General features: G+C 36.4%; 1 protein-coding gene across 14 annotated transcripts in view; it reads left to right on the top strand.

Annotated features, from left to right (window-relative positions):
* Positions 1-18,344, top strand: part of ZNF644 (zinc finger protein 644) — a 95,252-nt gene that overhangs the window by 21,925 nt on the left and 54,983 nt on the right. For 13 of the 14 annotated variants that reach the window (XM_018045741.1, XM_018045742.1, XM_018045740.1 and 10 more), the window contains one exon: positions 13,418-13,478. The exons of the other annotated variant lie outside the window; for it this stretch is intronic. In XM_018045741.1, the coding sequence (XP_017901230.1) occupies positions 13,435-13,478 (44 nt within the window). In that variant the 5' untranslated portion in view covers positions 13,418-13,434. The remainder of the gene's footprint in view (positions 1-13,417; positions 13,479-18,344) is intronic. 14 annotated transcript variants of the gene reach the window in all.

Raw genomic sequence — 18,344 nt, 5'->3', positions numbered from 1 at the left:
TGTTGTATAATTTTCCTCAAGAATGCTGTCTTTTTTTTGTTTACTATTTTTATTACTTGTTCCTTTCCCCATTTTTTTAAAAAACTATTTTGTCTGTTAGCCACAAATCTAATTTTTGTTTATTGGAAAATACCTGTTTTTCATTTTTGAAGAATAGCATCACTGAACATGAAGATGTTCCAGTATCCACTTTTTTTCTGGTGATAAGTCAGCCATTAGTTGCATTGTCATTTCTCATATATAACCAGTCACTTTTTTCTGGCTGCACTCAAGGTATTTTTTGGCCTTTAGTAGATTGACTATGTATGATATATATGTAGAAGTGATTCTTTATATTCATCATACTTGGGTTTGTTGAAATTCTTGGATCTCCAAGGTAATATTTTATGCCAAATTTGAGATTTTTTTGTTCATTATTTCTTTAGGAAAAATTACTGTGTACCTTTTTTACTCTTCTTGCTCTCTTTCTGTTACATCTTATTGTACATACATGTTGAATTGAGTTTCATCTGTTTTGAACTGCCTGATAGTATCCTACTGGTCTCTGAGACTCTTAATTTTTCTTCAGTAGTTTTAACTCTGGGATTTTTGGATTGAATAGTTTCATTGGTCTATCTTCAAGCTCACCAATTCTTTCTTCTTCCATCTCTAATCACCTCCTTATGGTGAATTTTTATTTTAGTTATCTTTTTTGTCAGCTTTTTCTTTCTTATAGTCTCTGTCAGCTCTTTGAATGTGTGTTCTTTTAATTCTCATACTTAAAATAGCTGCTTTGGAGTTCTTTATATGCTAAGACTTAGATTCTATATTCAGAGTACTCAGAATTGTATCTCTTAACCCCCTTTTTTCCTGAATATGGATCACTGTTTCCTGTTTCTTTGCAAATCATGTAGTTTTTGCCTGAAAACTGAACTTTATAATTATGTTTTAGTGACTGGAGTCTTAATGTTCTTAGAATTCTTGGATGAAGTTTATAGACAGATTTTGAAGCTTGCTATGGTTTACATATTTCTAGAGATTCCCAACTGTTCTGCTGGACTTGGATTCTGTCCTCTGACATTTCAACCTTGTAGGGCTTCAGCTTCTGCTGCCAAAACTGTGCACAGTGGAATGTACCCTGTTGAAAAACCATTATACTCACAGTAAAGCTCTGTTCAAGTGTACGCTTTCTCTCCAGCCTCTGTCAACTTTTCCCCCTCAACTTCTTCAGTTTTCCTCTGTGCATACATAGTTTTATCAGTCATTCAGTGATTTAGGCAAAGTTTATCCTGAGAATTTTTGTTACATTTCTCTTTTGGTTCTCTCACTGCCATGCTTTCTCCATTTAAATTTCCAGTTGCTTTTCCATGCCTCAATTCTGAGCCCTGAGATGATGTTATCTTTCTCCAGAGATAATTTTTATTTGCTCATGCTACTTCTGGAGTCTCTAACATTCTGGGATTACCTTAATTACGTGTTAAGGATTGAGGTTTTTTTTTTTTTTTTTTTTTTCCTTAATCTGGCTACTTAGATGTCTTCAGGTGGGGTTGCAGTGTATGCAAGAACATTCTTTTTACTTCTGGTTCGCTAGAGTATAATCCTTTAGGAACTCAACTCACAGAGTGGGCAACATTTAGTTTGGTTTTAACCAGTTCCGAACCTTGTGATCTCCGTTTGATCCCACTAGCTCTAGAGCAGTGTCAGAAATAGTGATCAGTTTCTCAACTGCATCACCTGACTAGCAAATAAGCCCAAGTTAAAAGCATCCTTAGGTGCCAGGTGTGTATCTCTAGGTCTCCATCTTGTCTTAGATCTTGGCCTGATCATTCTTTACTGTTGTATTAGCTTTTTGATGCCACCAAACTGTCAGTTTTTAATATTTTGCTGTTTTTTTCTAGTAGGTCTCAGTGAGTCAATTGATAAATAGTACCTATTCTGCTGTTATTGCAGCTATTTGAATTGACATGTTTCAATCAGTGAATGTAAATGATAGGATAATGTCTCCATCCCTTGGCTTTGATTTTTTCCTGTGGTGAATTCATTCCTAAGTGTGTTACCTCCACGAGGTGGCAAAGATGGGCACTACCTGCTGTAATCTACATCATTGTCATAGCCATTATTTCCGCTGAAGAGTATACCTTTCCCAGTTGTCCTTGCAGGTATCATAAGAAGGATTCCAAATTTCCCATTCTGGCTACGTTGCCATCCATGATATAATAATGGTGGCTAGGAGCAAAAGGCACTCTGATCAGTCTAGGTATCATTTGTTCCTCCCTTGATCCAGGAGCTTAAGAGGAAGATACCATTAGCATAAATAGGAAAAAGAATGTTGGACAAAGAAGCAGATTGTTCTGTAACAGTCTTTATAGATTTATAGCATTTCCTGAAAGATTTGGTTGTATTTTTGGATCCAGTAAAACTACCTTGCAACACAATTTCATGAGAGATTGTAGTTGACTGATAACTTGTTAAAATTATTTTGCTCAGTTCCGTATCTCTGAGACTGACAAACTGACAGATATTTTCTAGAGTCACTGTTAATAAAAGATTAAAAGACTTTTATGCCTTCTTTTCCCATTGTTTTCAAAAGTTGAGAGACCTACATCAGTTGTTAATCTGCAGTGACTCCTTCTAGGGATAAGAATAATATGGTATCTTTAAAATAGGGTTGCTGTATCAGTTGGCTATTGCTGTGTAATAAATTACTCTAGAGCTTGACATAAAACAAATGTTTATTGTTAGAGTAAGTCTATGAATCAGGCAGTATTTCTCATCTTGGTAGGGCTCGTTTAAGTCTGCATTCAGAACCAGGTCAGGAGAACGATTCTGCCTCTGTTGGATGGGGGTTCTCTAGGATGGACTGTTGTGGGACATCTGGGCTTTCCTCTTGTCCTCTAACAGGTTAGAGTGGATTTGTTCTCATGGTAGTGGCAGGATTGCAAGAGAGCAGTGACATACATGGCCTCTTGAAGCCTAGCTCAGAACTGGCAAACTGTGACATTTGCTACATTCTGTTGATCTTCCTTAAAAGGTCAAGCCTGGAGTAAACAGGGCTATGAAAAGATCTCTTGGTAGTGTTAGTTGCTCAGTCATGTCTGACTCTCTTTGTGACCCCATAGACTGTAGTCCACCAGGCTCCTCCCTCCATAGAATTCTCTAGGCAAGAATATTGGAGTGGGTAGCCGTTCCCTTCTCCAGGGGATTTTCCTGACCCAGGGATTGAACCCAAGTCTTCTGCACTGCAGACAGATTCTTTACAGGCAGTCTGAGTGACCAAGGAAACCCATCTCTTGGTAGGGGAAACGGCAAAGTCTCATTGCCAAGTGCATTATTCATGTACTTCATGAATAATGAATGGGATGGTACAGAATTGGGGCTATTTTTACAGACAGACTTTTGATTCATGCTGTAGAATTTTTGATGTTACTTTGTTCTAGATTGCTCCCCGTTATATTTCAGTAGGAATTGTGTTTAAGAGTAGAAGTTGTGAAAAGTGTAAGTTAAGTACATTGATCTGTCCAGTAGTCAAGATGACCTATACTTGTTTCATGGAATGTGTCTGATGGGCTTTTGTAAGCATGTTCATGGATTGAGTTATCAGTTGTAGGTAATTGAAATGCTTGTTGTAGTACCAGTTGTAAGTATTAATAAATGATTATACTGTTACTCTTTTAATTATAAATGACAGTTTCTTGTGTGTTTATTATTATTATTCTAACCTTCTTAATTTGACTTTATTTTGCCCTGCATATTATTCTTTGCATATTGTGATATTTTAAACAGATTTATTGAAGTACAGTTGATATATACTAAATCACACAGGTTTAAAGTGTGCACTTTGAATAGATTTAATATCTGTATATACCCATGAAGTCATCACAGGATAATAAACATATCCTTTATCTTTTGAAGTTCCCTGTGCTCCTTTGTAATCTTTTGCTATTTATTGCTTCTTCCCTAATGCACAATGACTGATCTGCTTTCTGTCACTTGATACATTGGTCTGAATTTTCTAGAATTTCATGTGGATGAAGCTGTGCATTGTGAGATCTTTTTGTTGCTTTTTTCGACTCAGCATGATTATTTTCACATACATCTGTGTTGCATATGTCATTAGTTAAATTCTACTTTGTTCATTGCATATAACTTAAGGCTTTATATGTTGTTGGATATTTTCCCCTCAGCTTTTGGCTATTATAAATAAAGATGATCATTTGTATGTAAGCCTTTGTGTGAGCATATGCTTTGTTTCTTTGGGTAAACACCTACTAAGTGTTTGATATTTTAAGATATGGTGATACTGTTTTTACAAAGTGATTGTACCATTTTATCTTCCTGCATGTATGTACTAGCATTTCAGTTGTGTAGTGATAACTCGTGGTTTTAACTTGCATTTCCATATTGACAGATGACACTAAGCATGTTTTCATGTACTTATTTTTCATTCGTGTGTCTTTGATGAAGTGCTGCTTCAAATCTTCTGCCTGTTTTATAATTTAGTTGTTTTTTTGTTATAATTGAGGTTTTAAAAACAGATTTGTTTATTGGTGGATATAATTGACACATTTAAAGTGTATAGTATAATAAGTTTATATACACACACATACACACACACATAACATACACTCAGGAAGTCATCACTACAACCAAGATAATGAATATATTTATCCCAAAAGTTTCCTCTTGCCACTTTGTAATTCTTTATCTTTTCAGCTGCATCCCCCTTTTGGGTATGATCTAGATCTGTAGAATTTTGTATTGTGAAACTGAAACTCTACCATTAAAACACAATTTTTTATCCCCTCCCCAATCCTTAACCCTTGGCCGCCACCTTTCTGCTCTTTTGTTCTGTTACCTTGACTATGTTAAATAACTAATACGAGTGAAATCATACAATATTTATTTTGTAATTGGCTTATTTCACTTAGCATAATGTCCTCAATTCATCCAATTATGTGGCATGTAACAAGATTTTCTTCATTTTAAAGACTACTTAATATTGCATTGTATGTGTATACCACATTTCCTTTATTCATTCATCTGCTGCTGAGCATTGAGTTTGCTTTTATCTCTTGAATAATGCTACAGGACACATGAGTATATAAATATCTCCTTGAGATCCTGTTGTACTTTGAATTATTTTGGTATATACCCAAAACTAAGATTACTGGGTCATATGCTAATTCTGTTTTTAATTTTTTGAGATACTGCTTTACTATTTTCTATAACTGTACCATTTTACATTCCCCTCTACATTACACAAGAGTTGCAATTCTCTGTATCCTTTCCAGCTATTACTATTTTCTGTTCTTTTGGTAGTGGCCATTTTATTGAGATATGAAATATCTCATCGTGGTTTTAATTTACATTTTTCTTATGCTTAGCAGCGTTGAACATCTTTTCATATGTTCTTTGGACATTTGTATATTTGTCTACTCAGATTGGTTCAGTTCAGTTCAGTTGCTCAGTCATGTCCGACTGTTTGCGACCCCATGAATTGCAGCACGCCAGGCCTCCCCAACCATCACCAACTCCTGGAGTTCACTCAGACTCATGTCCATCAAGTCCGTGATGCCATCCAGCCATCTCGTCCTCTGTCGTCCCCTTCTCCTCCTGCCCCCATCCCCTCCCAGCATCAGGGTCTTTTCCAATGAGTCAACTCTTCGCATGAGGTGGCCAAAGTACTGGAGTTTCAGCTTTAACATCATTCCTTCCAAAGAACGCATAGGGCTGGTCTTTAGAATGGGCTGGTTGGATCTCTTTGCAGTCCAAGGGACTCTCAAGAGTCTTCTCCAGCACCACAGTTCAAAAGCGTCAATTCTTTGGCACTCAGCTTTCTTCACAGTCCAATTCTCACATCCATACATGACCACTGGAAAAACCATAGCCTTGACTAGACAGACCTTAGTTCGCAAAGTAATGTCTCTGCTTTTGAATATGCTGTCTAGATTGGTCATAACTTTTCTTCCAAGGAGTAAGCGTCTTTTAATTTCATGGCTGCAATCACCATCTGCAGTGATTTTGGAGCCCGAAAAGATAGTCTGACACTGTTTCCACTGTTTCCCCATCTATTTCCCATGAAGGGATGGGACCAGATGCCATGATCTTAGTTTTCTGAATGTTGAGCTTTAAGCCAACTTTTCACTCTCTTCTTTCGCTTTCATCAAGAGGCTTTTCAGTTCCTCTTCACTTTCTGCCATAAGGGTGGTGTCATCTGCATATCTGAGGTTATTGATATTTCTCCCAGCATCTTGATTCCGGCTTGTGCTTCTTCCGGTCCAACATTTCTCATGATGTACTCTGCATATAAGTTAAATAAGCAGGGTGACAGTATACAGCCTTGACGTACTCCATTTCTTATTTGGAACCAGTCTGTTGTCCCATGTCCAGTTCTAACTGTTGCTTCCTGACCTGCATACAGGTTTCTCAAGAGGCAGGTCAGGTGGTCTGTTATTTCGATCTCTTGAAAAATTTTCCGCAGTTTCTTGTGATCCACACAGTCAAAGGCTTTGGCATAGTCAATAAAGCAGAAATGGATGTTTTTCTTTACCTCTCTTGCCTTTTCAATGATCCGGTGGATGTTGGCAATTTGATCTCTGGTTCCTCTGCCTTTACTAAAACCAGCTTGAACATCTGGAAGTTCAAGGTTCACGTATTGCTGAAGCCTGGCTTGGAAAATTTTGAGCATTACTTTGTTAGCATGTGAGATGAGTGCAATTGTGAGGTAGTTTGAGCGTTATTTGGCATTTCCTTTCTTTGGGATTGGAATGAAAACTGACCTTTTCCAATCCTGTGGTCATTGCTGAGTTTTCCAAATGTGCTGGCATATTGAGTGCAGCACTTTCACAGCATCATCAGATCTTTTACCTGTTTTTAAATAGGATTGTTTTTGTATTTCTGTTGAGTTGTAAATGTTACTTATGTATTTTGGATATTTAACCCCTTACCAAAAATACGATTTGTAAAAATTTTTTCTCATTCTGTAGATTGCCTGTTTACTGTGTTGGTTGATTCCTTTGATGTAGAGGAATTTTTAATTTTGAGGTAGTCTGCCTTGTCTATTTTTGCTTTTGTTGTCTCTGCTTTTGGTGTCATATTCAAGGAATCAAACTCAGTGTCATGAAACTTTTGGCCTTTTTCTTCTCAGGATTTTAGCTGTCATGTTAAGGTCTTTGATCTAAGTTTATTTTTTTAATGTTGTGTTAGGTAAAGATCCAACTTCATTCTTTTGCATGTTTTGATCCAGTTTCCCAGCATTATTTGTTGAAGAGATGTCCTTTCGCTGTTGTGTACTGTTAACATCATTATAAAAAATCATTTTTCCACAGATGCATGGGTTTATTTCTGGACTCACTCTTCTCTTTCTTTGGTTTGTATGTCTGACTTTATGTCAGTCCCACACTGTCTTGCTTACTGTTGCTTTGTAATATGTTTTGAAATGAGGAAGTGTTAGACTTAATATGTAGAAACACAACTGATATTTGTGTGTTGTTTTTATATCCTGCAAAGTTGCTGAGACCATTTACTAGCTTTAACATTTTTAAATAATCTTCAGGATTTTCTATGAATAAGATCATGTCATCAGCAAATGGGTGAATTTACTTCCTTATTTCTAACTTGTGTGCCTTTTATTTTAATTTTTTCCTGTCTAATTGCTCTGGTTTGTACCTCCAGTACTGTGTTGAATAGAAGTCCCCACTCCAGTACTCTTGCCTGGAAAATCCCATGGAGAGAGGAGCCTGGTAGGCTGCAGTCCATGGGGTCATGAAGAGTAGGACACGACTGAGCGACTTCCCTTTCACTTTTCACTTTCATGCATTGGAGAAGGAAATGGCAACCCACTCCAGTCTTCTTGCCTGGAGAATCCCAGGGACAGTGGAGCCTGGTAGGCTGCCATCTATGGGGTCACACAGAGTCAGACATGACTGAAGTGACAGCAGCAGCAGCAGCAGCAAGTGTAGGCATCCTTACCACCTTTTTGCTCTGAAAGAAAAAGCTTTCAATCTTTCGTTAGAGTATGTTAACAGTGGACTTTTCTCATGTGACTTTTACTATGTTGAAGTGGTTTCCTTCTGTTAATAGTTTATTATGTGTTCCTACATGAAATGATTTTGAGTTTTGTTAAATGGTTTTTTCTATCAATTGAGATGGTCACATGGTTTCTGTCCTTCCTTCTATTAATGTGATGCATTTTATCATTGATTTTTGTCTCTTGAACCATCCTTGCCTTCCAGGCGTAAATCCAATTTGGTCATGGTGAATATCATTCAGTTTGCTGGTGTTTTGTTGAGTTTTGCAAATACTCGTATATGTCTGTAGTTTTCTTGTTGTGTCTTTGTCTTTGGTATCAGCATACTGCTGATCTCATTACTGTTAATGAGAATGAGTTTGCATATGTTCTTTTGTGTTCAGTTTTTTAGAAGAGTTTGAGGAGAATTCTTGCTTAAATAGTTGGTAGAATTACTCAGTGAAATCATCTGGTTCTTCATTGAGAGGGTTTTGATTATTGCTTCAGTCTCCTTACCTAGTTATAGATCTGTTCAGGTTTTTTAGTGCTTCATGATTTGGTCATCATAGATTGTATGTTTATTGGTATATAATTGTTCATAGTAATCTGATAATCCTTCGGCATTAGTTGTAATGTCCCCTCTTTTATTTATGATTTTGTTTGAATAATCTCTCTTATTTTCTTAGTCTAAATAAGAATTGTCAGTTTTGTTGATTAAAAAAAAAACTCATTTTTTACTGACTTTTCGTTCTCTTATTTAGGTATAAAGTTAAGCCAGTGATTTAAGATCTTCTTTTTTTAATGTGAGCATATAAACTTTCCTCTTAGTACTGCTGTCACTGTATCCCATTAGTTTTGATATGTTGTGTTTTCAGAGTATTTTCTAAATTCCCTTGTTATTTATTCTTCAACCCATTGGTTGTTTAAGAGTTAGTTGTTTCATTTGCTGTATTTATGGATCTTCTTATTTTCCTTTTGCTGTTGATTTTTAGTTTCATTCCATTGTGGTAAGAGAAAATAGTTGGCATGAATTTAGTCTAAAATTTGGTAAGACTTGTTTTGTGGCCTACTTTACATATATTTTTGCTGTTATTTGCATTTGGGGTTTCATTCTGAAGCTGTTTCTAATTTGTCAGTGTTTAATTTTCTGAAATATGTTCATGTTTCTGTACACTGAGAATACTTGAGAAATGAAGACATTACTTATTAGAAATTTTAGATTTATAGAAAATTTGAATAGAAAGTATAGAGTTCTCTCTCACTCTACCTTTCCTCCCCTGTGGACACTTTGTTTTCTGTATTGTTAACAACTTACCTTAATATGGTACAATTGTTACAATTAGTGAACCAATATTGTTACATCATTATTAACTAAAGATCATAGTTTATTTAGATTTTCTTAGTTCTTACCTAATGTTATTTTTCTCTTCCAGGATCCCATTCAGGATACTGCATTACATTTAGTTGTCATTTCTCATTAGACTTTTTAAGACTGTATTTTTGATGACTTTGACAGTTTTGAGGAATATTGGTTAGGTATATTATAGGATTTTCTGCTATCAGAATTTGTCTGATGTTTTTCTCATGATTAGAGTGGGATTGTGGGTTTTAGGGAAGATATATTTGACATTTTAGTTTGCAGCTTTCTCTTAAAATGTACTTTATGAGATAAAACCAGCTCTATCAGTTACTGAAGTGTTTTTTCTGTATCTCCTTCCAGTATTCACCTAAAGAATATCCTAATTATATTATACTTTAGGTATGGATTTAAAGGGAACTTTCTGTCTAGTATTAGTCACTCATCCCTGTCTGACTCTTTGCGACCTCATGGACTATAGCCCACCAGCTCCCCTGTCCATGGAATTCTCCAGGCAAGAATACTGGAGTGGGTTGCCATGACCCTGTCTAGGGGATCTTCCCAACCCAGGGATCATATGCAGGTTTCCTGCATTGCATGCAGATTCTTTACCATTTGAACCACCAGGGAAGCCTACTTCCTATCAAACTTCCTTATAAGATACTCCCTTTAAACAAGATAGTGTTTATAATGGCTGGGTTTGTCTCTTTGAGGAACAAATACAATTAAAAGTGAGTTTTTCCCAGACTTTGAAATATGACTGTGAACAGAGCAAGATAAAGAAATTAAACTGTTAAACTGTTAAAGAATCAGCCTGCCAGTGTAAGAGACCTGGGTTCAATCCCTGGGTTGGAAAGATCCCCTTGGAGAAGGGAATGACTATCCATTCCAGTATTCTTGCCTGGATAATCCCATGGACAGAGGACCCTGGTGGGCTACAGTCCATGGGGTTGGAAAGTGTCAGATACGACTGAGTGACTAGCACACAAATTCAAAAAATTAGTTATTGTGTGTAATATTTATATATCCTTTTGTGAAAACATGCATATCTTTTTGTATTAGTTGGCTAGGGCTACTGTAATAAAAGACCACAGACTAGGTGGCTTAAACTACAGAAATTTATTGTCTCACAACTCTAGAGGCTGAAAGTCCAAGATTTGATCGTTAGGTTTGGTTTCCCCTGAGGCCTCTCTCCTTGCAGATGTCAGTCTTCTCACTATGTCTTCACAGGGCCTTTCCTCTGGGCCGATATCCCTGGTGTCTCTCTCTTGTTAATTAATGTAAGAACACCAGTCATACTGGGTTAGGGCCCCATCCTTATGACCCTATTTAACCTTTATTATCTCCTTACAGGCCCTGTCTCCAAAAATAAATTATATTAGGAGTTAGAGCTTCAACCTACAAATTTTATAGGGACACAGTCCAGTCTGTAACAAGTTTTATATAGTGCTTCTGATTTTATCTCCCAGAGAACTTGCCATCTTCAGTAAGTTTATTTTCTAGGCTGCTCTCAAAAATCACCACAAACTGTATTGCTTGAAATAACAGAAATTTAATTCTGTCACAGTTCTGAAAGCCAGAAGTCTGAAATGGGCAGAAGTCAAGGTGTCATCAGTGATGTTCTCTGTATAGGAGAATCTGTTCCTTTCCTTGTCCCAATTCCTGGCTGTGGCTGCACTCATCAAGGCCAGTGTTTTCTGATCTCTCTGCTCTGACTTCACCTTCTCTGTGTGTTGTAAAATTTTCCCATGTCTCGCACTTTATAAGTGATTGCATTTAGGGCCCATGTAGATAATCCAGGATAGTCTCTCCATCTCAAAATCTGTAATGTAAATCACACCTACAAAGACTTTTTTTTGCCTCTTGCCGTATAAAATAAACTTCACAGACTTGAGGGAGTAGTACGTGGATATCTTTTGTAGGACCATTTTTTAGCCTATCATACTGAGCATCTCATAGTAGACTTCTGATGTTCAGTTTGATTTATGGTTTAGTTTGTAATAGGTCTCTATACAGTTTTGGGTGGGTGAAGGCTGGTGGCAGTGGTGGCAGAATATTTTCATCTCTTCTAAACATTATGTGAGAAACTGGAGGTCTGTGTTCTCAGTGGGTGGTCCAAGAAGTATCAGCATCAGCATGACCTTAGGAACTTCAGAAATCCAAAATGGTCAGCTGGACTTCCCTTGTGGCTCAGCTGGTAAAGAATCTGCCTGCAATGCAGGGTTCAATTCCTGTGTTGGGAAGATTCCCCTTGAGAAGGGAAAGGCTACCCACTCCAGTATTCTGGCCTGGAGAGTTCCTTGGACTGTATAGAGTCTGTGGGGTCACAAAGAGTTGGTCAGACAGGACTGAGTGATTTTCACTTTCACAATCTTAGACTTGCTAAATCAGGAACTCTGAGAGTAGAGCCTAGCCATGTTTGCATAATAAGCCTTCTGGGTGATTCCCATGTACATTGAAGTTTGAGAACCACTTTTCTAGACTGTAGACATTATTAATGTTAAAACCATATTCACCTTCCTCTCCAGTGTTTTTTCTGCTTAATGGTAACACTTAAATTAGTTTAGCATTATCATCCACAAACTGTTTTCTGTAGAGATAGAAACATGTAGTACCAAATCTTAGTACTGTTCCTCAGTGAAATTAATTCATTTACTCAATAAAAGGTTGCACCAGGCTCATTCTTGTCGGTTGTATGTTTACTTAGATGTAGTCATTTTATAAAGTAATGTTACTGACATCCAGAAATGATAGGAATTTTTTCTCTAGTCTTTAAACATGTGAATTAAATTCATTAGACTGAATTTTATTTTCCTCCCTTCTGTATCCTATGTACATGTGGGGATACAATGTAAAATTTCTAATCTTCCATTTTGTCTACACTACATTGTTAGGCTTTTATTATGTGCTATCCAGTGAAAGTACTGAAGTGAGATAAATTAATTATTTTGGTCAATGTGTCCACAGTGTAGCTCAGAAAACCCACAAGTAAACAGTTTATATAGAGGCATCACTAGTTGCTATTTGAGAAATCACTAGTTGTAATTGAGAAACACAGCTTTACATAGTTGAAGAAATTAAAGAAGGATCTGCCAGGGTGACTAAACTAAATATTGAGAAACTAGTATAAGGGTGTTAGCAAGGTTAAGGAAAAATATAAAGTAAGTATAGTTCACCATGTGAAAGGCTGAGAGAGCTTAGGGGCTCTTCTGGGAGGTGAAGGGGCTTTGTAGAAACATGAAGTGAGGAAGAGAGTAAAGATTAGAGAGAGAGATGAGACTGAGGTAACTGATAAGGACTTGAGCCATAGATGTGGTTCTTCAGGGTAGCCATTGGAAAATGATTACTCATAGCATTTGGGAAGGGTAAATTGAGTGCATAGTGAGTCTAGAAATACAACAGTTACAGTAATCTAGGTGAGTAATCTAGTATTCTGTCGTGATGACAATAAAAATTCAGAAGAGTAACAAGCTGATTTTCAGGAAGGGCAAAAGCTGAAGTGTAGAATTCAGAGTAGGAGTTTTAGAATTTGTGGAGTGTGATAAAATTAGGGGTAGGTAGATTTTTGACAAGTAAATTTTCAGTGGAGTGTTAGACTAAGGGTCACATTATACTGGATTGAAGGTTAAATTGAGGAAGCAAGAGAGTATCAATATTCACTATTTTCTACAATAATCTTCCCTGGCATTTAGTAAATGTTTAATCAATATTAGCCATTATTATGGCTACTATTAATATATACTTCTATGACCTGTTTTTTAAACTTTTTGGTGTATTTTTGGCATGTATGTAATATTAGATAAGCATTGACATAGATAGAAGTGTGTGTTTTATTCAGAAATATTTTAATTATTATTTGCCCATACTATTAATAATGGAAACAAGAGCACTAAGAGGATTGTTTCTCATTTGAATAGATAATTATTCCTCAAGTAGAGGTAGCTGGCAATAGTTTCTTGAAAGTTACTGTAATTATTTATGGTTTTTAATTTAAAAAATAGTATATCATAGATAAAATTATTCATACCTGAAGCAGAAAAACTAAATGATTGCCTTTACATGTATTCTTTCAGGTTTGATTTAATTTCGAATGAGAGTGTTCTTGCAGCGAGATGTTAATAAGACAAAATCTAGGTAAGTAGAAGATGACTTTGTTAAATATTACAAATCAAAATAGGAATAATACAAAAATTTATGTTTAAAAAGCATACCTCCAAATCCAAGGCAATGAGTCTTTAAATAAAATTTTGAAATACAAAGAAACAGCTTTTTGATGCACTTGGTCCATTTGATTTGATGGAAGTAAAAACACTGTCAAAAACAGCTGTCAAATAGTAGAACTACATTCTTAATTTTCCTCTTTTTATGTTGTGATTAACTGAAGTATGTGGTTTCCAGTGACCCTTAAACATGTTCAAAAATCAAGTTGATATTTGGTTTAGCTACTTGGAATCCAGCTCAATAAGAGATTTGCTTAGATTTCTTCAGTGTTCCCTTCTTAAACTTCTTGAGTCATCTTTGCTTTTGTAAAATTTACTTTCTTATTTCCATTAACAGAACACTTCCACAGTTATTTAAATTTTTCAGATTATGACTTTTTACATTAATGTAATGTTCAGAGTTATAAATGATTTAATTTTTTTGTATTTCTACTGAATGACTTATTATTTAGCATTCATATTTATTTTAATTTTTTAAGACTGTCGACTTTAGAAAATTGAATTGTGATCAGGTACTTTTGGTCTGATATGTGAAAGATTGCTTTTTTAATAATATAAATTAAGATGTTAAAAGGATACATTTACTAATCTGTTGGTAAGTGAACATGGCTTCAGGATATAAACAGATGAAAAAGAATACTTTGATTACATTAAAATTAACTCACGTCTTTCTGAATCTAACTAGATGTTCCAGCTGTCAAAACCTTGCTGATCTCAGTGGTTTAAAAAAAAGCCTAGGATGAGAAGTGCTGTAGTTGAGTAATGTGCAGTTAAATAGTGTATTCTCAATTAGTGGTTTAGTCATAATTTGAAGGGACATTTCCATTTTATTAGTATTATGATGTAATAATAGTGGTAATTTGGAAAATACTTACTATATTAAGTGCTTCTCATGCCTTATTAGTCTTTACAGTACATCTTAAAGGTAGATACTGATGTCTAGAAAGGTTTTTTTTTTGGGTTAATAGTGAACTATTTCCTTTTTTTTTAAGAAACTATTTTCACAGCATTTATTATAAGGAACACTTGCCTATATATCTTTCTGAAGCTAGTTGAATACAGTGTCTATTAGGGTGTTTATTCTGATTTCTTACAAGTTAGATATTGCTTATGGGATGACACTGGTTTTAACTAACTCTGGTTTTGTGTGTGCTCAGTTGCTCAGTCATGTTGACTCTTTGTGGTTCCATGGACTGTAGCCCATCAGGCTCCTCTGTCCATGGAATTTTCCAGCAAGATTATTGGAGCAGGTTGCCATTTCCTCCTCCAGAGGATCTTCCTCACCCAGGCACTGAATCCAGGTCTCCTGTGTCTCCTATATTGGCAGGCAGATTCTTTACTACTGCACCACCATTTTATTCCAGCACAATTACATATGCATTTTCTTTTTTGTTAAGGTATAATTTACATTTTAAAATTATTTGAAAATTTACATTTTAAAATTTAATTATAATCTAAATTACATTTTAGATTATGTATGGTAAAATGTGGAAAGTTTAAAGTGTAGAGCTAAATACATTTTTTACATGTATAACCACTGTGTAATTTCAGATGTAGAACACTGTTATTGTCTCATAAAGTTCCTCTTGCTTTTTCCTTTCCAATCCAGTAGCCTTTCCCCCAAGGTGAGCATATTTCTAAATTCTGTCAGTATAGCCTAATTTTGCCTGTTTTTGAACTTTATGTACATAGAATTATATAATATATACTCCTATATCTGGCTGTTTTCATTCAACACAAATGTTTCATCCATGTTGTTGTGTTAGTAGTTTATTATTTTTTATTGCTAAGTAATATTCTATTGTGTTAACATAAATTTAGGTTTTCTCTATAATTTTGTTTCTTGTATTCTCCATGTTTCTGACCTCACTTGCCAACTTCTACGTTGCTTTCTTTCCGCTAGTTGTCTCCTCCTTTGTCCCCTATCACCTGCACAGTAAAATGTAAACTCATAACATGTTATATAATTATCTCATTGCAGCTATTCTAGAATTATCTGAATTCTAAGCATGATGTTTATATTCTTAGTTTTAGTTCCATGTATATGTTGTCATTGTTCCCCCACCCTCTTGTCTCCCCAACTGTCAATATATTTTCTCCTGGTTGTCAGCTTATCTCTTGAAATAGTTCATCTCAAGCATCGCATCATCTTGTCGTTTGAGCCAGACCTGTCCATTCCACAGTACTCTGTTTTCTTTACTAGACTGTGACTTCTTTGAGGGTCAAGACCATCCCCATGGAAAAGAAATGCAAAAAAGGAAAATGGCTGTCTGAGGAGGCCTTACAAATAGCTGTGAAAAGAGAAGTGAAAAGCAAAGGAGAAAAGAAAAGATAAAAGCATCTGAATGCAGAGTTCCAAAGAATAGCAAGGAGAGATAAGAAAGCCTTCGTCAGCAATCAATGCAAAGAAATAGAGGCAAACAACAGAATGGGAAAGACTAGAGATCTCTTCAAGAAAATTAGAGATACCAAGGGAACATTTCATGCAAATATGGGCTTAATAAAGGACAGAAATGGTATGGACCTAACAAACAGAAGATACTAAAAAGAGGTGGCAAGAATACACAGAAGAACTATACAAAAAAGAGCTTCATGACCCAGATAATCACGATGGTGTGATCACTCACCTAGAGCCAGACATCCTGGAATGTGAAGTCAAATGGGCCTTAGAAAGCATCACTACGAACAAAGCTAGTGGAGGTGATGGAATTCCAGTTGAGTTGTTTCAAATCCTGAAAGATGATTCTGTGAAAGTGCTACACTCAATATGCCAGCAAATTTGGAAAACTCAGCAGTGGCCACAAGACTGGAAGAGGTCAGTTTTCATTCCAGTCCCAAAGAAAGGCAATGCCAAAGAATGCTCAAACTACCACACAATTGCACTCATCTCACAAGCTAGTAAATTAATGTTCAAAATTTTCCAAGCCAGGCTTCAGCAATACGTGAACCATGAACTTCCAAATGTTCAAGGTGGATTTAGAAAAGGCAGAGGAGCCAGAGATCAAATTGCCAACATCCGCTGGATAATCGAAAAAGCAAGAGAGGTAAAGAAAAACATCTATTTCTGCTTTATTGGCTATGCCAAAGCCTTTGATTGTGTGAATCACAATAAACTGTGGAAAATTCTAAAAGAGATGGGAATACCAGACCACCTAACCTGCCTCTAGAGAAACCTATATGCAGGTCAGGAAGCAACAGTTAGAACTGGACATGGAACAACAGACTAGTTCCAAATAGGAAAAGGAGTACGTCAAGGCTGTATACTGTCACCCTGCTTATTTAACTTATATGCAGAGTACATCATGAGAAACGCTGGGCTGGAGGAAGCACAAGGTGGAATCAAGATTGCCGGGAGAAATATCAATAACCTCAGATATGCAGATGATACCACCCTTACGGCAGAAAGTGAAGAGGAACTAAAGAGCCTTTTGATGAAAGTGAAAGAAGAGAGTGAAAAGTTGGCTTAAAGCTCAACATTCAGAAAACTAAGATCATGGCATCTGGTCCCATCCCTTCATGGGAAATAGATGGGGAAACAGTGGAAACAGTGTCAGACTATCTTTTCGGGCTCCAAAATCACTGCAGATGGTGATTGCAGCCATGAAATTAAAAGATGCTTACTCTTTGGAAGGAAAGTTATGACCAACCTAGACAGCATATTGAAAAGCAGAGACATTATTTTGCCAACAAAGGTCCATCTAGTCAAGGCTATAGTTTTTCCAGTGGTCATGTATGGATGCGAGAGTTGGACTGTGAAGAAAGCTGAGCACTGAAGAATTGATGCTTTTGAACTGTGCTGCTGGAGAAGACTCGAGAGTCCCTTGGACTGCAAGGAGATCCAACCAGTCCATTCTAAAGGAGACCAGCCCTGGGTGTTCTTTGGAAGGAATGATGCTAAAGCTGAAACTCCAGTACTTTGGCCACCTCATGCGAAGAGTTGACTCATTGGAAAAGACTCTGATGCCGGGAGGGATTTGGGGCAGGAGGAGAAGGGGACGACAGAGGACGAGATGGCTGGATGACATCACCGACTCTATGGACATGAGTTTGAGTAAACGGCGGGAGTTGGTGATGGACAGGGAGGCCTGGCGTGCTGTGATTCATGGGGTCGCATAGAGTCGGACACGACTGATCGACTGAACTGAACTGAATTGAACCATCTATATTTTATTTATCTTAGTAGCACAGTGTCAGAATGCTGTGTGAACTTAGTGATTTGTTACACACAGAACAGCCAGTAGATTTCTCTCTCTAACAAATAAGGGTTCAGAGTACTGGCTGGAATGGGATGAAGGCATTGCACTTCAGTTGCTGTTAGACTGTAAGGAGTCAATGAAGTCAATCTGAAGATAGGCATTTTGGAAAGAGAAGTGAAATATCCTCCTAGTCTTCTTTCAGTCCAGTTGGAATAAAATGGCAAATAATGTTCTTAGTTAAGATGTTAAGGAATATTGAGTGTCATTGTTCATTTCTTTCCAAATAAAGGCATTAATACATGTTATGGAAATTGGAGTGTTTGCTACTAATATTTTCTTATTTTGAAAATAAGAAAATTTCTTATTCTTGTATTGAAAATATTCTCAATATTTTCTTTGTAAGTTTCTACTAGATAGACTAATACAAATAGAAGATTAGAAATCCTGATCACATTCTTAAGAAGTGAAGAAAAGTTTTCCTCATGTTCCTGAGGGTAAAAAGCTACTGGAGAGGAGGAAAAAAATTGAATCATAGTCTGGAATTGTAATAACAGTATTGATTCCTGTGGCTTAGGAAGCTTGTT

Source organism: Capra hircus, chromosome 3 (assembly GCF_001704415.2).
Source record: "Capra hircus breed San Clemente chromosome 3, ASM170441v1, whole genome shotgun sequence".
NCBI classification, from domain to species: Eukaryota; Metazoa; Chordata; class Mammalia; order Artiodactyla; family Bovidae; genus Capra; species Capra hircus.
The sequence above is the reverse complement of the archived record's forward strand: the minus strand, read 5'-3'. Positions and strand labels throughout refer to the sequence as shown.